The sequence below is a fragment of the Palaemon carinicauda genome, chromosome 41 (genome assembly GCF_036898095.1).
Source record: "Palaemon carinicauda isolate YSFRI2023 chromosome 41, ASM3689809v2, whole genome shotgun sequence".
In the NCBI taxonomy this organism is placed as follows: Eukaryota; Metazoa; Arthropoda; class Malacostraca; order Decapoda; family Palaemonidae; genus Palaemon; species Palaemon carinicauda.
The window spans coordinates 13,310,251-13,331,709 of NC_090765.1; the positions used below are offsets into that span (position 1 = coordinate 13,310,251).

Consider the following 21,459-nt stretch of genomic DNA (forward strand, 5'->3'; position numbering starts at 1 on the left):
GCTTGCGTTCGCCGCCTCGGACTCGCTCTCATCCACCTGCCCACCCTCACGACCGCTCGCCTGCGCGCCCGCGCGACCGCTCGCCCGTGCAACCGCGCGACCACTCGCCTACGCGCCCACACGCCCACTTGCCTGCACGTCTACGCTCATGCTCTCCAATGTTCGCCCACGCGCGACCCAACGGTTTTTCCATCGCGCGAACCTACATTGTTTCTTCGCACAAATGTCGGCTTATTTCTTGCAGTATCCATTGCTCGTCTATGGGTTATCGCTCGCCGACCACCAGGAATTCGCGCGAGCTTCAGGGCAATTGCAACCACGATTCCCAATGGGGTTTTCGCAGCATGACCAGCCTGGCGAGTTCTTCTGGAGCGTATTTCCAGAACACTGTCTCACCCCGTAAATACAGAGCATGGCACTTGCAAGAATAGGAGAACCTTAAGGGAGATCTGAGCAACACTCCTCTATTCCTGAACCTGGGTTAGCCCCTCCCCGTCATTCCCTGGAAGGATTTTTGGCGGGGGGCTTTCCGTTCGAGATTTCTCCATCGGACAAGGGGTGACTGCTTACCTCTTCCTCTGGGAGCTTACCAGGTTCTTTCCCTCCTCGGTTACGGCCCGAGGTTTGGTTCAAGGAAGCTACAGGAAGATCAAGGGTACTTTCCTCCTCTCGAGCTCAGGCACCTTGGCCTTTCGTCGTTAAGTATCTAATTTGCGGACAAGCTCAATGTTGTACCATCTGGACGCGCTGACTGAGGGCTTCCTTCGGGTGTCTCATCTGTGGAGGTCGACGACCTCAGACACCCTTCCATCCTTGAGAAGAGTTTGTTTGTGCCCAAGGACAGAGACTTAGACAGCTGCTGTGCGGAGTAAATCGACTTCCGGTTTCACTCCTCCAAGGCGCTTTCTTCCAGACTCTGCAGGGCTCCAGCGCCCTTTTCTTTCAACCACGTCGGCCTAAGTTATCGGCTACGACAACTGGGACAAGGTGTCCAACTGCAGTTTCCTCCTGTCAGGAACAGATGGCACGGGAGACTCCCCCGGGGGGGCATAGTCCTAAAAGGAGTTCACGAACTCTAGGATTGCAGGTTTTTCGCTGGGAGGATGCTTAAGGTTACTCATCCGAATGACAGCTTCCCGATGCCCATTCCCGCACAATCTCTGTGATTAGCCAAGGATATCGCGCCTGCCGTCTCTGTCAGCGAATTCAGTGTCTCTGAACCTCTATGCCATAGCGTCAGCAGAGTTGCCCGGTTGGGCAGAATGATCCATACCTTAGGCGAAGGTCTTCCTTAGGATCATCGACGGCTTCACCCCCGGCCCCCTCAGTCGATCCTTTCTTGTAAGGAAGGATCTGAGAGGGGATGTCCATAGTTGACCTCTCAGCCCTGATCAAGTTTGTCGAACAAACTTCGGCCAGCGTAGACCAGCAGAATCGATCAGACTGGTAACGAGGGGACAGGACTCCTTAAACCCTGGATCGGAAGGACGGGTACTTTCAGTTTCCATTCCATCCATCTTCCAGGGTGCTCGTCGGATTCAGCCTAGACTGCAAGTATTCCTGCTTATGATGCAGTGTCGAACAAACTTCGGCCAGCGTAGACCAGCAGAATCGATCAGACTGGTAACGAGGCGACAGGACTCCTTAAACCCTGGATCGGAAGGACGGGTACTTTCAGTTTCCATTCCATCCATCTTCCAGGGTGCTCGTCGGATTCAGCCTAGACTGCAAGTATTCCTGCTTATGATGCAGTGTGGCTCTCCCGCCGTGGCATAGCAGGTTTGTTTCCCCAGAGAACTCTCCCTGCCTTCCTCTTGGCCGCTCAGGTGCAGGCTTCCGCCTCCTCTGCTGTTTGGAGGGCTGGTCAACTCCGGTAGGCTCGGGTTTCGACCTTCTTCAGCGCCGGGACAAGCTTCCAGATGCTTACCATGAGTGTGGGCTCATGGTATTTTGCTTGGAGCCTTCTCTTCCTCTGCCTCAACATCTGGAGTATCTGGCCATGATATTGAGTCAACGGCCTTACCATGTTGGAAACCCCGCTTCACGTCCGTCCAGCGAGGTTAAGCAACGTTGGTACTTGGATGGGTGACCACCTGGGGACGCCAGATTCTGTTACCACATCCTCCGAGCCTTCCTTTCGGTTGACTGTGGCAAGACTGAGGAGAGACGCAGTACCTGTTCTCAGTCAAGCAGAGCTTTCAGCCCTACCCTGGAACGTTCCCTAGTTCTCCTTTCCTCTTTGACCCGTCTATAGTCCGAACGGTCGCCTCAGGATAAGTTCCATGTGGGGCGATCCAAGTTCCGGTGGCTTCAGGCAATGTTTAACCGGACTCCCTGGCCCTATGGGACCAGCGGAACTATTAGACCTGCAATGGGTGTTGACCTATGGAGCCTCTTGATGGTAGTGGATATTCTCGTCCTTTCCCCACACTCTTGAATCGGTTCTCGGACTCGTCAAAGGAAAGGGGGGGGGGGGCCATGTTCCGGTCCAGGCCTATGGTCAAGACCTGAAGGATACCTCTCCATCATTCAGGCAGGCTTACGGGCCTTGGTCTGGCCCCTCTTCAGATCCTACAGCTCCTGCCGAGTCGCCCCGTTGCGCGTCGACTTCATTCTAACCAGCAGGGGACGCATTTTCAGACCTTCACATCTTGCAGTAGAGATACCGGGATGATTGAGATTCTCTCAATACTACCATCGGCTCTCTCATTCCAGGCAGGGGAATGTTTCTCTCAGACTATCCGAGCAGAGCCTCGTAGAGAGAGTGTACCTGGGGGTCTTTGACCTTGGGTAACCAGCAAGTGCTGGTCTGGGGGACCTGATCGCGACAGCTTGGAACCTCAAGCTTCCGCTATTCTTCCCCCCAGTCTCAGACCCCGAGACTGTGGCAAGATGCATTCCGGTGATGGTGGGACAACTTCGACGCCTGCGTCTTCCCTTCTTTGTTGTCTGTGGACAATGGGTCTCAACAAGACCAGATTGTCTGTCAACCTTTCAATGGGAGAGCTCCACTGGGACTATGCGCAGAACAGTTTCTGGACCCTCTGCTTCCCCTGACGGAACTCCCGGGAGAGCTTCTCCCACGGCGCAGACTACTCAAGCAACCACACTGTGACATCTCTCCCGAACCGGGGCGTCGCTTCGGCTTCATGCCTGGAGACACTACGCTTCCTCCTCAAGAAGAGACAACCCGCTACAGTCGCGGTACGGAGGTCGCGTCATCTGCGATAGTCATCCACAGGGGTCTCCCAGGCAAAGTGAAGAGTCTAAGGTGGTTGGTGCCGTGGGAGATATACCTCTTCCCTTGAGGCCTCTTCTCCAGCAATAACGGTCTTATTGCCTTTCGGCGGGAGGAAACTCCTTTCCGCTCTCGGCAATGAAGCCTGTCGCTCAGCCTTTCCCTGACCTTCAGGCTTAAAGGAATAACTTTTTCCTGCCCGCTGGATCTATCCTCGCTCATGCGAAGCTACGATCGTCCCTGCCCTAGTCGGAGGAAGACCTCCAACTTGGAGCATGGCTAGGACTTTTAGTCCTTTAAGAGATCTTCTCAAGACCCTTTTACGACAGGCCTCGGATTGTATTCCGCCTTGGGTCTTCTGCTCACTCTGGCCACGGCCAGTGTGTAAGCAATCTTCTTGGTCTCTTACTACTCCCCCCTTTCTAAGGAAGAGGGGAAGGCAACATTCAGGCTCGCTCCTGAGTTGTTGGCTAGACTCAGAATCTGAGGGTCCCGGCCCTTCGGTCCGATTCATTCAAGATTTCGAGTCTCCATTCTGTGTCTGATGTCCCAAGACCTTCTCTTTCTTGCCAGTAAAGGAATCGAGAGGTTAGCGCTGGGAACAGCTGCAGTTTGTCCTCAGTTGCAGCCGATTTGGGAGCACTATGAGGACATGGGGGGAGAGTCACCAGTATACCTCTTCAGCCCGGACTCAAGGACATTCATCTCGACCTGTCTCCAGACCCTCCCCCATCACGTCGCCCTACACCACGATGTTGGATACATCGCAACGTCCTTCGCCTTCGAGTAATACTACTCTGTGACGCAGGTGCTACAAGCTGGAGTCTGGAAGCGTCTAATGACCTTCGCAGCCCGCTTCCTGCAGGGCGTGACCCACAGGAGTCTCGATACGTTTTCTATCGCTCTGTGGTGGCTACACAACAGCTGGTCTAACCTCAGGCTCCTTTTTGGACAGGTAGCAGAAGGTTGAGGGCATTGTTATCAGGTTTTAGTCTGCATGAACGAAAGAAGTATGTCTGGCCCTTACTTCTTTCTTCATCATCCCCTCTACGGGGAAGCAGCATCCTGGTCTCTGCATAGCTGACCTCGAACCTCTGCAGGTAAACCATGCTTCCTTGTGTTCCGAGTATTGAGTCAATACTGTCGCGTCCTCCATACCCTGACGAGGTGGTATTGGGAACGTCCTAACCCAGAGTTCCAGACCCAAGAGTTCCTTCTGGAACTCCAGGTCAACTGCCTAGGACGGGTCACACTTCTTCCTTCACACACAAGCTTACGTAGGCCACATGGTTCTTTGCGGAGCAAGGAACTTGTGAGGTGCAGGGACTCCTTTTCTCGAGTGCGACTCACTCGGATTCTGAGTCCCCGGGTAAAGCCAAAGCCAGTATGGCTGAGGACTTTCCACTCTTCCTAAGGGGTAAGTCACTCTATTGTAAATAGCGTGGTTTGTATTCCGGTTACGGAACAAATGACAAATTCGAAGATAATTTTTATTTTTCCTAACCGTACAAACCTTAGCTATTTACACATATTTGCCCGCCAGCCCTGTCCCCCAAGACAAGTCCTACCTCTAAGTGAAAGTGAGTATTCACCTGTGTGTGAGGGGGAGGAGAGGTAGCTAGCTACCACTCCCCTACCCCCCCCGCTAACTAGCGCGGGGGTAATACACCCTCGTTAAATTCTAATGGCTCGCCATTTCAGCTACGCTAAAAGGTAACCCTATTGTAAATAGCTAAGGTTTGTATGGTTAGGAAAAATACAAATTATCTTCGAATTTGTCATATTTGTACTGGAAGAAATGGTGAATTTAGATATAATTTGAATTTTTCCTAGCAATACAAACCTGAGTATTTTACTCATACTTTCCTACCATCACCCACCCCCTAGAAAATCGTAGCTGCAAAGTGACTACTCGGTGAGCAAGGAAAGCAGGTTGGGGCTTCCCAGCTCCCGGCCAGGTAATTACTGGCCACCTGTTTACACCTCGTTATAAAAGTTTTAACTGCTGTGCTCCCTATTTGCTGATATCTCTATGTAAAAGACTTATGTTAGATAGTTAGAAAAAATATGAACTATCTACAAATTCGTTAATTTATGTTTAGGGGGAGCGACTGTCGGTAGTACTGAAAGTTCTGCATGACATTTATTCAGCTCAGTTTTATATTGTATTTATTTCAAGATTTACTTTTTCATCTATTTGCACTGGTCTCTTCTCACCTAGCTGTTTAACTCAAGCCTGTTCTAATTTTTGCTTTTCGATGTAAATCAGAGTTATGACCCACCATGAATATAGAAATATAACTCATGAATGTAATTCAGACTTTAGATAAAGTTTTCCTTATGTCCTCAGATTTGGCGCAACTTTTGTGGGAACAAATCAGGTATCCCCTACAGAGGCATATCCTGTAATGCTTGGGGATATTGATCCGTCAGGTAACCTCAATGCTAACATAATTCACCAAATATCTGCTAATATTAAAACGAAGTTTGTTGCACAGGTAAGGTCGTCATATAAGTTGGAGGTTTTCTTTTCGTATTACAGTACTTTGTTATTAATTCATGTTAATCAGCTTTAAAGAAAAATTCCATTCATTTTTCTTGTTTATCTTGAAGGAAATAGATCATATATACAAATTTTTTTACAGTAGTGTAATTTTGTAATTTATAATTATTCCATCTAACAAACCTTACGTTATTTATTTAAATATATATCTCGGCAAAAGCTGGAAGGTAGCCAGTTAGACTTCTGGTGCGAGTTGACAACCCTACCCAGAGCCTGGGTAGGGGGTGGCTAGTGGTACCAGCCACCTGTATATATACTCACAGAGTAATGAACTAGTCACTTTTTCTATTTGGCTTGTAGAGAGCGGATGTCTCCTCTCTCCTCCTCCTCATGGTTGCCATGGACATTGACGAACATTTTTGTTTTGTGCTCATCTTACGCATACTTTCTCTTTTTCAGGTGTGATTGTGCTCGGTTAACGATCTCATGCAAATGTGCCCTTGTTACGAAGGTTGTTCTTGCGGTTCCTTCATGTCGTTGGTGGACACCGACCCACATTTCTTTGTGTTCAACATGTAGAGAGCATCGTGGCGAGCAAGACTCTACATGTGACGAGTGTAGGGAGTGGCCTGCCTACCGTTGGGAGAAGTTTGGGAGACGCAGGAAGAAGAAGGCTAAGTGCGATCGCTCTTTCTCAGAATCTAACTCTGAGCTGAAACGATTGCGAGTTTCCTCTTTTGCACTCTCTTACACCTCTTTCCAAAGCTCCTTCTCGGCCGTCTTCCTCTAGGGAACGGCCGTGTAGGAACGCAGTCCCTTTAACTTCTGGGTGATCTCAAGGATTTTGGTGTGTTATTGGTCTAGAGAAACAACTTCTCCTTCTGCCGCTGAGGTGCCCTTCTCTATTTCAGATGTTTTACAAGCTATGCCGATTTTGGGGATTTCTCCTCCCCTTTACGAAGGAAGCGCTTACGATGAGTCTTCAAGTCATTTGGTGGCTCTGTTGTCTCCTAAATTACAGACCTTTGTTTCTCCCTTTAGGAATGTTTTCAGCTCACAGGCTAACCTCCTTCTTACTGGTGCTGCAGCAGGCGGTCTTCTGGTAGACAACCCTGCTTCTGTTCATCAATCACAGGGATGAGACTTATCACCTTGTCTTCCTGGTCGGTCAGTATGTTGTTCACGGCAATCCAATGATGAGATTGGAATTTAATCTGATCAGCGATCGCAGGGGCGAGATTCATCACCTCGTCTTCCTGATTGGTCAGGATGTCATTCGCGGCAATCCAATGATGAGAACAGAATTTATTCTGTTCCAAAGATTGCTGGGGTGTGGGGAGACTCATTACCTTGTCTTTCTGGTTGGTCAGGATGTCGTTCTCGAATATCCGATGTTAACATAAAAGATCAAAGGTTATCATGATCTCAACGCTCTTTTTCACAAAGGCGTCCTAACTCCAGGGCTTACAGCTCATGAGACAAGATTATCTCGGTCTCGGCGTTCTTCTTTCCGAAGTTGTTATAATACAGTAAAGAGTTCAAGATCACGAGCTATAAACTCAGTATCATGAGATTTAAGCTCATGTTCGCAAAATTCACGGTCACTTTTACGAGTTCATGGGATGGTCACGTTTGCAGGGTCGGCGTTCACGATTGCGAGGGCCCCGTTCACGATAGTGAGGGCCCCCTTCACATTCAAGAGGAAGACGCTAAACGTTCCCGACGCTCCCATTCACGAATTAGTCATTCATGTTCTCGAGCAAAATGTTCACGATCATGAGCAAGACGCTCACAATCATGAACGGGAAGCTCACGATCGTGGGCTGAACGCTCAAGATCATTAACGAAACGCTCATGTTTGGTTGCGGGACATTCCAGGCGTTCTTCCAGACAAACACCGACTGTTAAAGGACATTCCACTGAGCAAATCTCTGTTGTGGATTCTGCTAAGTTGCCCCCTGTTCCGTTTGTGGCCTGGGGTGCTTTAGCTAAACGATCGCCGACCCAACGCTTCCAGTTGCTCTGGTTCTGAGACCTCTATCGTCACCTGTGGAAAGTGTTAGTTGTCCTGCAGTTCCTCAGGTTCCTGTAGGGCTTCCTGCTTCTCGTTTAACTTTGGTCTCGTGTTTCAGAAGTTTTGCTTGTGAATTGCTCGCGTTTCTGAGTGATTCTCATGTTTTCACGAGTAATTCGCCTAATTTCACACACAGATAGAGAGAGAGTCTCTCTCTCTCTCTCTCTCTCTCTCTCTCTCTCTCTCTCTCTCTCTCTCTCTCTCTCTCTCTCTCTCTCTCTCTCTCTTCTCTTTCTCTCTCTCTCTCTCTCTCCTTGTAACTGTTTATTTGCAGTAAAATGTATAGAAAATATATTTTTGTCTGGTAACAAGGGGCACAAATTTTTTTACTAGCTCCTATAGCGGAATCACGTTCCTTTACGTTTGCGGTTGTTCCCTTATATTTCCTAAAACACCCCTTAGAATAACTGAGGAATATTTCTCTATGCTGCAGACTCTACTAAGGCGCCTCGAACATCTGAACTTCCTTCAATTCATAGACGTTCCCCACCGCCTGGTCTTCGTAAAGTAACCTCAGACCTTTCAAAAGGAGGAAAGCTTTCTTCATTGTATGATATCAGACCTACAAAAGTCCTTTGGTTTTGCCTTTCCACCTAAGCCTTGTCCATCTCAAGTCAGGGATCCCTCACATATTTCATGGGAGAGTATCCTCGGCTTTCCCTCAAATTGATGAACAATTAGACCCAAGGAAAATTTCAGTCCTGAGTAGCGTCTCAGCACAGATTTCTTCGGTATCGGATCCATGTCTGCAACGACTTCCGCTAACTCCAGGTAGGAATTTCCACAGACTAATCTCTGGATATAGGAAGGAGAAGGCAATCTATATTCCTCCTCATGTGGACCTTGTTCAACCCTGCATTAACAGAGATCTTGGATCTCCCAAAGTAATTCCCGCCAAACCTCGTGTCCCTAAGTTTGGCATTTTGAGGGAACCGCAAGCTATTCCTAAAACCTAGATCTTGGATAGCCATTTTACTCCACTGAAAGAGTCAAAGGACTCTAAAACGGTCCCTAAGAATGCTAAGATTAAGGAGCCATACAGACAGGAATTTGAGGCAGGTTCCTTCTCATGATACGGTTGACGACTTCGACCTACCCCAGGCTTCCATGGACTAATGCTTGGAGGTAAATGATGATGTGCACACGGACAAAGAATTCCTCCCAAGAGTGGCTAGTCCTAACTTCCTTTCAAAACGGTAACGAAAGGACTCTGAGCACGTCTTTTGGCAGGTCTTAGCCTGCATTAGAGCCGTCTATATTTTGTCGGATCCTGGTATGACCTCCCTGGAGGGCAAAGAAATGGTCCCTGACCAGATCTTTGGTACTCAGAGGCCTCCTAAGACTAGTGTGGCTTTACCCTGATCGAAGGGCCTGAGGGCAGCTAGAAGGAAGGCTATCTTGCAGATAGCAGGAATTTCTCGTTCCCTAAGAAGTTCATCGAATTTATCTTCGGTAGGAAAAAACACCTCTGTTTAGGTGGTGAAAGGCTATCACTCAACCTTTAGCTTAGCCTTTAGACTGAATTGAATGGATCTTTCCTCCTCGTTGGAACTTTCTCTACTAGGAAGTTATGAGATCTCTTGCCCCCAGTCAGAGATAAGACATCCTCCTTGGAATGTGGTTCGTGTCTTTTAAGTCCTTGACAGGACCTCCCTGCAAATTTTTATGTCGTGCAACAGACCGGAATGTCACTTTGAAAATTGTTTTCCTACTTGCTTTAGCGTTGGCTAAAAGAGTCAGTGAACTTCATGGTCTCTCATACGACGTCAACCATTCAAGGGCATGGAGGAAGTGACTCTTGGCTTCGTCCCTGAGTTTATCGCTAAGACTCAAAATCCTGGGATACTGGATCTTAGATTTGGACCCTTTCAGGTTAAGAGTACATTCTGTAACCAATGATCCAGATCAATGGTTACTATGCCCGGTACGGAGTTTGAGGTACTACCTTGAGCACATAGCAGTAACCCGACTTCGACTACCATCATTGTTCGTTAGCTCGGGTAGAACTAAAAGGAGGATCTCTAAAAACTATGTTCCAGCCTGGATCTATAAGGTCATTGAACATCCTCAAACTCCTAGGCCTAGAGCTTGTGATGTCTTCCCGTGAGGTATTCGTGGGAAACGTCTGTCCTTATTCCTATGTAGAACATTCTTACCTAGACATTCAAATGTTATATCTCACATCCACTTTGCTCAGGCTGCTAACGTACTCTTTAGTATTGAAAAGCGAGGTGGCAAGGTTTCCCTCGGTTACAAACTCCTAGAACATCCTCAAACTCCTAGACCTAGAACTTGTGATGTCTTCCCACGATGTATTCGTGGGAAACGTCTGTCTTTATTCCTATTTAGAACATTTTTACCTAGACATTCATATGTTATATCTCTCATCCACTTTGCTCAGTCCGCTATCATACTCTTTAGTATTGATAAGCGAGGTGGCAAGGTTTCCCTCGGTTACAGTTTAATACTGTACTAGGGAAACCTGAGTCAATGACTATGCCAGTAGTCAGACTTATCCACCGACCTTAGGGTGAGTCATACTTAAATAAATAATGGAAGGTTTGTTAGTCTGGTGAACAAGTAATTTACAAATACATAGATAATTTGTATTTTTTACTAAATAATACAAACCTGGAGTTATTTATAAAAAATTATCCCGCCATCAACTGCCCCCCAATAAGTCCTGCCTGCAAAGAAAAAGTGACTAGTTTTTCACTCGTGGTAGGATGCCACCTCGCACCAAATCTCTAATTGGCTACCTTCTAGCTTTTGCCGAAAGATATATCCTTGAATAAATAACTCCAGGTTTGTATTAGTCAGGGTTGTATTAGTTAAGGAAAAATACAAATCTACGAATTTGTCATGGTTTAATTGGTATCTTTTGTGTTGCTATATTGAATGTCACGTTCTCATGCAATATGTTAAATGCTCGGTAAATTGGATCTCAGTAAGCTTAATCTAAACTTGAGAGAGAAATAGAAAAAAAGATAGAGTAAGGTAAAGCTGGTGATCTGTGGAGACATAGCATCAGTGGGAGAATCCATTTTAAATTTGGTGCCCTTCCGTATCAGCTGTGTTGAATATAATATCTCATAGAATTGAAAAGAAATGTAACTCCTGATGGTAAATTGTAGTTACTTTTGCATCAATTTTATAATTTTTTTTTTTTTTTTTTTTTTTTTTTTAGATTAAGTTGTTGATAATGTTTCTTGTTTGTAAACGAATAAAAAGTACAAAAGAATTGAAGATCAAAATTTTATTTAGTTGGTAGTGATACAGTATTTTATTTTCAGTTAAAATATTAGAGTATTATGGCTATAAGGTATCAATATAAATAACTTCATTGTAAGATAATAGACAATGGTATAAAGTAAGTTTATTGTATCTTTTCAGCAATTTTCTATATCTTTATTTCTTTTTTTGCCAATATTCAGTAGGCTCTTGATATACAGTATATGCATATTTTTTTAAGAACATGTATATACTATATAGGAAATTAAAAAGAAAACAAAGTAAAGAATAATTTTTGTAAGTTTAGTTCATTTACAAAGAAAATTTAGTTCTAATTTTAAGCTTTACTCCAGTAGTAATTGGTCAACAGGCTAGATATTTGTCATTAGATATTTGTAAAAGGCTACTGATGATTATGATGTAGATTACCATTAAGGAAGGATGTGAAAATACTGTGAAAGACTGTTATTGTGACAGAATAAATTTTGATTTCCAAACCTATTTTATGAAATAGTGAAGATACATCATACATCTTTAATATTTTATGCAACCCATAATATAGCAAATGATTTTTTTCCATTTTGTATTCATAGAAATTTATTACTGTACATTGTCTTGTTGGATGGTCGATAAGAAAGACATGTAAATATTAAAGTTATTGAGTAAATGAAATGTCCTAATGTCTCACTGTGTTGATTTCAGATCCAGCAAAGTAAATGGCAAGCTACCCAGTTGACTACAGACTGGCGGGGCTCCAACTTTACCGGGTCACTTACGTTGGGAAATATTGATATAATTAATGGGTCTGGGGTCGCAGTCACGCATTACCTTCAGCAAGTCACGAAAAAACTGGCGTTGGGCACAGAGTTAGCGTACCAGTATGGTTCTCAGGTTCCTGGAGGACACATTGCTGTTTACTCCATAGCAGGAAGATATTCCGGTAAGCTACTGTATTTGTAAAAAAGTAATTTTCTTATCAAGGTCATTTGAAATTCAAGTTAACTGCTTATATTTTTGTTGAGCATTATTGGTTTGAGTTTTAAGTAGCTTGTCATAGAGAAAACAATGGATCAGGAAATTGAAAATATAATGGTATAAAGGTATTCCTAGGTTTATGTTGGAGATTTGTTCTTGTCGTGGTGTAAGTCAAATTTTGACATAAGTCGGAACACGTAAATACAATACTGAAGATAACCCATTAAACTTATTCAGTACTGTTTGGTAAAATCATAATCTAGAACATAGGAAAACTTTTTGTTCTGTAACTGGAATACAAGTAATGCCATTTATAGTGGTATTACTTTTGGTGAAGCTGAAAGCATGAGCCATCAGAATTTTAGCGAGGGTTAACTACCCATCCCGCTAGTTAGCGGGGGTGGATAGGGGGGTAGCCGGCTATCCCTCTCACTCACATACCTGTGACTGTGCTTCACTTTGCTTTTGGCTCGGATGAAGAACGATTGTTACCGCTCTTCCTCCTCTCCATTGTTTTGTATTGCCATTAATCTGTTTTATCGTCTTCTTTTTTTTCAGTGTGTGCGCGCCGAGTTCTTCTACCGGCCATGCATACCTGCCCTGGTCTAGAGGGCCACACCTGTGGCACCTTCATGTCTGCGGTGGATGTTGATTCCCACCGCCTTTGTCCTGTATGTATTATATGCTGGGAGTGGTCTGCCTCCAAGTGGGAAAAGTATGGGCGTCGGTGAAAGAAGTCTAAGCGGAATTCTTGTTAGAAGGTCTTTTTAAAGCAAAAGAAACCCAAGACTTCTTCCACTTCCCGACCTTTTGGGAAGCTCCTGCTCAAACGGCTTTCTTTGGGGAGCCGTCGAGTAGTAGTGCAGATCGTTTAACCATCGGTTCCCGAGAGATGAATATATAATAAAATTGAGATAACAGGTGTACAGATAATGGACCTAATACTTCTCATAATACATGCAAAGGTCCTCCACTAGGGCTAGGATGGAGCCAGCTAGCCACTGAGGGAATGTCTGCGATTCTCCCCAAGAAGAGCCTTCAGGGATAGAAGGAGACTTCGCTGCAAGTCCTACAACAGGTGGAGACCAGCAAGAGTCAGAACATGCATTTTGGCAAGTTCTGACTAATAGAGGACTCTCAATGGGTTTTCTGACCCAGTGATCCCTCCTCGAGAGGGCAAAGACACAGTTTTAGACCACGTCTTTGGTACTCAAAAGCCCTCTAAGACCAGTGCAGCTCTACCCTGGTCTCAAGGGGTAAAGAGTACCAGGGACAAGATCTCCCAGCAGCTCTCCAAGATGTCCTCCTCCAACCGTTCTGGTGCCACCATCAAGCTCCTCCCACCTCCTGGCGTACAGTAGAGGAGGTACTGCGAGATCCTCATTGGAAGAGCTAACCAGGGGAATCCCTCTTGAGAGACTCTCCAACTGACAGGTCTCGTTCTCGGCTGAGAGCCTCAATCAGGAGAAGGTCGCGAAGTGTGCTGTGCAAGCTACTTCGTGGCTCGATATCTGGTTGGGGACCTTAAGTATCCTGATACGTTCTGAGGATTTCTCCAAGGAACGTACCAGGAAAGCTATGGAAACCTTCCTTCTCAGGTACTCGCACGATCGAGTTTCTGGCCCACCAAATCTTGAACTTGTGGGCAAATACCATCCTGGAACTTCGGGATGCAGTAGCTGAGAGATTCCACCAGAAGGTCCCTAGCGCCGAGATCAATAGGCTCAGACATTCCTCCGTGGAGGGGTCTGTTCTTTTCGAGCCTAAGGATGTGGAACATGCCGCTGAGAGGTGGAAGAAGTCACATCAAGACTCCTTCCTTCATAGGGCTTTAACATCCAAGCCCTATAAGCCTCCAGCACCACAGCAGTCCCGTCCAGCCAAGACCACTACGACGACAACAGCAGCGAAGACGATGGTGTCTAAGCCCTTTCCTGTCAAAGAACAGAGAAGCAAAAAGTTCTCCAGGGTAGGCAAAAATCCTAGAAGGAGCAGCCGAGGCTGCAAACGCTAGGATAGGCAGCCCCCCTGCGTTTCCACATTGGGGGGGGATGCCTACAAAGTTGCTCAAACAGGTGGAAGCAACTCTGGGCCGATTCCTGTACAATCTCCGTGATCAGTCTAGGATATTGCATCCCGTTCATAACATCTCTACCTCCCCTGACGACGAATCCAGTGTCATTGAACTCTCTTGCCATGGGATAGGCAAGGGGGCAAGCCCTTAGGGCAGAAGTCCAGACCCTGTTGAAAAAGGGTGCTCTCCAAGAGGTCCTCAATGGATCCCCAGGCTTCTCCAGTCGACTCTTTCTTGTAAAGAAGGTGTCTGTAGGCTGGAGACCAGTCATCGACCTCTCAGCTCTGAACAAGTTTGTCAAACAAACTCCATTCAGCATGGAGATGGCAGACACGATCAAATTAGCAGTAAGACTGCAAGACTTCATGTGCACTGGACCTAAAGGACGCGTACTTCCAGATCCCAGTTCATCCGTCTTCAAGGAAGTACTTGAGATTCAGCCTAGACAATAGAAAATACCAGTTCAAGGTGCTGTGCTTCGGTCTTCCCACAGCACCACAAGTCTTCACCAGTGTGTTCACCCAAATATCATCTTGGGCACACAGGATTGGCATCTGTCTCCTCCGTTATCTGGACAACTGGTTAATCCTAGCAGACTCGGTGTCAACCCTTCTTCAACACCGAGACAAACTTCTGAGACTTTGGCAAGATCTGGGGATCATGGTAAATCTTGAGAAGTCTTCCCTGCTTACCTCTCAAAGACTGGTATACTTAGGCATGATTATAGACACTACTCTCCACAAAGCCTTCCCATCAGACGACAGGATAGCAAGGCTGAGGAAGGTCACAAGACCTTTTCTCAGACGAGAAGAACTTCCAGTCCAATCGAGGTTACGTCTCCTCGGTCACCTTTCATCGCTGGCCCGTCTAGTTCCCGATATTCGCCTCAGGATGAGATCCCTCCAGTAGCGACTCATGTCTCGGTGGAATCAAGCGTACGACTCCCCGGACACCCAGATCCCCATGGGATATGCGAAACTGACGGGCCTCCAGTGGTGGGTGGCAGACGAGAACCTACAAAAGGGAGTGGATCTTCTCATCCTTCCCCCCGGATTTGATGCTGTTTTCAGACGCTTCAAAAAAAGGGTGGGGGGCCCACGTGCTGCACCACACGACCTCAGGCCTCTGGTCAGAGTCAGAAAAGTACCTCCACATAAATCTCCTAGAGATGAAGGCCGTCTTTCTAGCCCTTCAACAGTTCCAACAGTACCTGGCAAGTCACTCTGTGGTGGTGATGAGCGACGACAACACAGTAGTGGCCTACATCAGCAAACAAGAAGGTACTTTTTTGGAGCAACTATCCCATCTAGCAGTAGAGCTGAGATAAGCCAAAATCTACTCGATGCCACTATCGGCACGCTTCATTCCAGGCAAGAGGAATGTGCTCGCCGACAACCTGAGCAGAGCATCTCAGTTAGTGAGTACCGAATGGTCTTTGGATCATCTATTAGCCAACAAAGTCCTGACTTTGTTGGGTTCATCGACTGTGGACCTCTTCGCAACGGCCCTGAACTTCAGGCTCCCATTGTACTGTTCCCCAGTCCCAGACCCCAAGGCGCTCTGGCAAGATGCTTTCCAACAACGGTAGGACAACATCGACGTTTACGCCTTTCCCCCGTTCTGTCTGATGAGGAGGGTACCCAACAAGACCAGAACATTGGTCAATCTTTCAATGACCCTCCGCTATGGCATCACACAGAATGGTTCCCGGACCTTCTGCAACTCCTAACGGAGCCGCCAAGAGAACTCCCTCCACGACACAATCTACTCAAACAACCACATGGCAGCATCTTCCACAAAGCCGTAGCTTCACTACGACTTCACGCCTGGAGACAATCCTGCATCTCCTCTCTGAAAGAGGATTTTCGCAACAAGTTGCGATTAGAATGTCTGGACATCTGCGAAAGTCATCCGCATCTGTCTACCAGGCAAAGTGGAAACTCTTCTGTGGTTGGTGTCGTGGAAGGGGTATTTCTCCACTCGATGCCACTATTCCAGCAATAGCGTAGTTCCTCGTGAATTTGCATGAAGAAATGCGTCTATCAATCTCGGCAGTGAAAGGCCATCGCTCAGCCTTAAGCCTCGCCTTCAGGCTGAAAGGAATGGATATTTCTTCATTGCTAGAACTTTCTCTACTCATACGGAGTTATGAACTTACCTGCCCTCAGTCGGAAGTGAGACCTCCCCCATGGAACTTGGTTCGAGTTCTTAGGTCTCTTAAGAGACCTCCCTATGAACCATTACGCTAGGCATCAGATCGCCACCTAACTTGGAAGACGGTGTTCCTGCTAGCTTTGGCCTTGGCCAAGCGAGTCGGCGAACTTCATGGTCTCTCATATGACATCGCCCATTCAAGAGAATGGGGGAAGGTAACATTCAGCTTCGTCCCTGAGTTTATTGCTAAGACTCTTAACCCGGGAGTAGCGGATCCCTGATTCGACTCCTTCCGAATTTCTAGCCTCTGTACTGTAACGGATGACCCAGACCATCTCTTACTATGCCCAGTAAGGAGCTTGAGGCTGTACCTCAAGAGAACAGCCGCAGCCCGTCCTCGTGTGCCAGCACTATTCGTCAGCACAGGAAGGACTAAGAGGAGGGTCACCAAGAACACGATCTCTGCATGGATTCGCAGGGTCATTGACCTGGCACTGAATCCAGACCCTCCTCCGTCATGTCGCCCCAGAGCACATAATGTCGGGCATAGCTACGTCCCTGGCCTTCAAAAGAAATTTTTCAGTGACGCAGGGTTCTTCAAGCAGACCACATTCACATCCCGCTACCTGCAAGACATGACCCACAGGAGACTCGATACTTTCTCAATCGGTCCTGTGGTGGCTGCAGAACAGCTGGTTTAAAACCTCAAGCTCCTTATTGGACAAGTAGCAGAAGGTTGAGGGCATTGTTACCCAGTTTTAGTCTGCATGAATGAAAAGGTTTGACTGGCCCTTATTCTTTTCTTCATCATCCCCTACATTGGGGAAAGCAACATCCTGGGTTCTCTGCATAGCTGACCTCAAACCATTGCAGGTAAACCATGCTAGTATTAATATTAATACTGTTATGTCTCCATACATGGGTAAGAGTGGCAAATGGAAGAGTAGTAAAAAGGGCATTAATGGATTATGTGTTGATAACTAAAAGAATGTTTGGAAGATTGAAAGACGTGGACGTGTTTAGGGGTATGGCTAACGGTATGTCTGATCATTATTTGGTGGAAGGAAAATTAGTTGTAGCAAAAGAATGGGGGAATAGAGTAGGTGGATGTAAAAGGGAGCTAGTGAGGGTTGAAGAGCTAATAAAACCGGGGGTAAAAAGTAAATATCAGGAAAGGTTGAAAATGATATATGACGAAGTGAAAGTAAGAGAAACTGGCAATTTAGAGGAGGAGTGGAAGTTAGTAAAAGAAAATTTTGTTGGGATTGCAAGTGATGTGTGTGGAAAGAAGGTTGTTGGAGGCAGCATGAGGAAGGGCAGTGAATGGTGGAATGGAGTGAAGGTAAAAGTGGAAGAGAAAAAGAGGGCTTTTGAAGAATGGCTGCAGAGTAATAGTATAGAGAAGTATGAAAAATATAAAGAGAAAAATGTGGAAGTAAAGCGCAAGGTACATGAGGCAAAGAGGGCAGCTGACCTGAGGTAGGGTCAGGGATTAGGTCATTCATATGAAGAGAATAAGAAGAAGTTTTGGAAAGAAGTGAAGAGAGTAAGGAAGGCTGGCTCAAGAATGGAAGAGACAGTGAAAGATGGAAATGGAAGGTTGTTAAAAGGAGAGGAGGCAAGGAAAAGATGGGCGGAATATTTTGAAAGTTTACTGAATGTTGAGGATAATAGGGAGGCAGATATAATTGCTGTTGCAGGTGTTGAGGTCCCAGTGATGGGAGATGAGAATGAGAGAGAGATTACAATAGATGAAGTGAGGAGAGCACTAGATGAAACGAGAGTAGGAAAAGCATCTGGTATGGATGGTGTGAGAGCTGAGATGTTGAAGGAGGGGGGTGTGACTGTACTTGAATGGTTGGTGAGATTGTTTAATATGTGTTTTGTGTTGTCAGTGGTACCAGTAGATTGGGTTTGTGCATGTATTATACCACTATATAAGGGTAAGGGAGATGTGCATGAGTGTTGTAATTCAAGAGTTATTAGTTTTTTAAGCGTAGTTGGAAAAGTGTATGGTAGAGTATTGATTAATAGGATCAAGGATAAAACAGAGAATGCAATCTTAGAAATACAGGGTGGTTTTAGAAGAGGTAGGGGTTGTATGAATCAGATTTTTACAGTTAGGCAGATATGCGAGAAATATTTAGCAAAAGGTAAAGAGGTGTATGTTGCGTTTATGGATCTGGAGAAAGCGTATGATAGAGTTGATAGGGAAGCAATGTGGAATGTGATGAGGATATATGGAGTTGGTGGAAGGTTGTTGCAAGCAGTGAAAAGTTTCTACAAAGGTAGTAAAGCATGTGTCAGGATAGGAAATGAAGTGAGTGATTGGTTTCCGGTGAGAGTGGGGCTGAGACAGGGATGTGTGATGTTGCCGTGGTTGTTTAACTTGTATGTTGATGGAGTGGTGAGAGAGGTGAATGCTCGAGTGCTTGGACGAGGATTAAAACTGGTAGACGAGAATGACCATGAATGGGAGGTAAATCAGTTGTTGTTTGCGGATGATACTGTACTGGTTGCAGACACAGATGAGAAGCTTGGACGATTAGTGACAGAATTTGGAAGTGTGTGAGAGAAGGAAGTTGAGAGTTAATGTGGGTAAGAGTAAGGTTATGAGATGTACGAGAAGGGAAGGTGGTGCAAGGTTGAATGTCATGTTGAATGGAGAGTTACTTAAGGAGGTGGATCAGTTTAAGTACTTGGGGTCTTGTTGTTGCAGCAAATGGTGGAGTGGAAGCAGATGTACGTCAGAGAGTGAATGAAGGTTGCAAAGTGTTGGGGGCAGTTAAGGGAGTAGTAAAAAATAGAGAGTTGAGCATGAATATAAAGAGTTCTATATGAGAAAGTGATTGTACCAACTGTGATGTGTGGATTGGAGTTGTGGGGAATGAAAGTGATGGAGAGACAGAAATTGAATGTGTTTGAGATGAAGTGTCTAAGGAGTATGGCTGGTGTATCTCGAGTAGATAGGGTTAGGAATGAAGTGGTGAGAGTGAGAACGGGTGTAAGAAATGAGTTAGCAGCTAGAGTGGATATGAATGTGTTGAGGTGGTTTGGCCATGTTGAGAGAATGGAAAATGGATGTCTGCTAAAGGAGGTGATGAATGCAAGAGTTGATGGGAGAAGTACTAGAGGAAGGCCAAGGTTTGGGTGGATGGATGGAGTGAAGGAAGCTCTGGGTGATAGGAGGATAGATGTGAGCAAGGCAAGAGAGCGTGCTAGAAATAGGAATGAATGGCGAGCGATTGTGACGCAGTTCCGGTAGGCCCTGCTGCTGCCTCCGATGCCTTAGATGACCGCGGAGGTAGCAGCAGTAGGGGATTTAGCATTATCAAGCTTCATCTGTGGTGGATAATGTGGGAGGGTGGGCTGTGACACCCTAGCAGTACCAGCTGAACTCGGTTGAGTCCCTTGTTAGGCTGGGAGGAATGTAGAGAGTAGAGATCCCCTTTTTGTTTTTGTTTCTTTGTTGATGTCGGCTACCCCCTAAAATTGGGGGAAGTGCCATGGTATATGTATGTATGTCTCCATACCCTGACGATGTGGTATTGGGAAAGTCCTAGTCTACAATTTTCCATTTAAAAAACTTCAGAACAACTTTTTAGGACGAGTCACACTTCATATCTTCACACACAGCTTGCGTAGGCCGCAGACCTTGTGTAGCAAGGTTTTAGCGAGGTGCAGGGGCTCCTTATTTCTTGAGTGCTAACACACACAGATAAGTACCCCCCAGGCAAAGTCAAAAGCCAGACGGGCTGGGATGTCCACCCTTCCTAATGGATGAGTCACCCCTATTAAATAGCGTGGTTTGTATTCCAGTTACGGAACAAATGACAAATTCGTAGATAATTTGTATTTTTCCTAACTATACAAACCTTAGCTATTTAACCAAACTTGCCCGCCAGGCCTATCCCCCTTGAAGTCCTACCTCCAAGCAAAGTGAGCTCAAGCACAGGTGTGTGAGGGGGGGGGTTTAGCAAGCTACCCTCCCTTACCCCTGCTAACTAGCGGTGTGGGTAGTAAACCCTCGTTAAAAATTAATGGCTCGTCATTTCAGCTACGCCGAAAGTAATACCCCTATTAAATAGCTAAGGTTTGTATAGTTAGGAAAAATACAAATTATCTACGAATTTGTCATTTTTAGCTGACAACATAATGTATATGTAATGAAAGAAGTCTTAAAAAAAAAAAAAAAAAAAAACGGTTTTTAATAATAACCAAGCTTCATTTAAGCATTTTTGTACTTTCTATTGTCAATTTTAAGTGGGTATTGTTGTTATAATACAGTAATTTCTGAACTTATACGGTATTTGCTAAATTATAACTTGTTTGTTTTGTGGTTTGACTTGCACTGTTTGACCATTTTTAATACTGTGCTGTGATGTATAGTATTATTGATTTCTAATGCTAAATTTTACATTTTGACGTGAGCTTTGTAACATTACTCTGTATGTGGCAATTTTTAAATCTTAATTTCGCATTTTGACTTGTGATCTTTGTACTCTGTATGTGGCAATTTTTAAATCTTAATTTCGCATTTTGACTTGTGATCTTTGACGATTTTTGATATTGTACTGTGCAGTTACTGCTCGTTTAACAATAGGTTCAGTTCCAGCAAACCTATTGTTTTGTGATTTCCTCATTAAGCAAATTTTTCCCATGAAAATACTGTACATGGTAAGTCTGGTCTAATCTAGACCCCAAGTCACCAACAATTTTTCATATTTTAACTAAATTTATCGTATTTACTGAAAATAAATTACTATTAACAATTCATTATTACATTTAATAACTCTAACTTTAAGAATGAAATTAACATCACTATATCTTTAATTGTAGTGTGTAATTCCTTGCTTTATTGTCGTTAAACAAATACCAGACTGCTTGAAAAAACCTGTCAAAACTTAGAATTATTGTTAAATGAAGTATCGCTAAATGAGTAGTATCTGCTAATTTCTAATGCTAAATTTTACGCTTTTACTTTTCTCAATATGCTTTATTTGGCAACTTATAATTCTAAATTCTTGCATTTTTTTGCGGTCGAGCAATTATGTGTCAAATTTTGCCTTTAAAGGTTTAAAGGTCGCTCATGAATGGCAGAGGCAAGGGACAGTGACCTTGCCCTAGCAATCAGGACAATGCCCTAGAGACTGACCATATATTATATGATCAGCACCCAAGCCTCCTCTCCACCCAAGCTAGGACCAGGG

At 45.3% G+C, this 21,459-nt stretch overlaps 1 protein-coding gene across 1 annotated transcript in view; it reads left to right on the forward strand.

The window, feature by feature from the left end:
- Tom40 (Translocase of outer membrane 40) overlaps positions 1-21,459 on the forward strand; it is a 72,880-nt gene that overhangs the window by 38,283 nt on the left and 13,138 nt on the right. The window contains exons 3-4 of the mRNA XM_068364086.1: positions 5,589-5,736; positions 11,749-11,986. Of these exons, the coding sequence (XP_068220187.1) occupies positions 5,589-5,736; positions 11,749-11,986 (386 nt within the window). The remainder of the gene's footprint in view (positions 1-5,588; positions 5,737-11,748; positions 11,987-21,459) is intronic.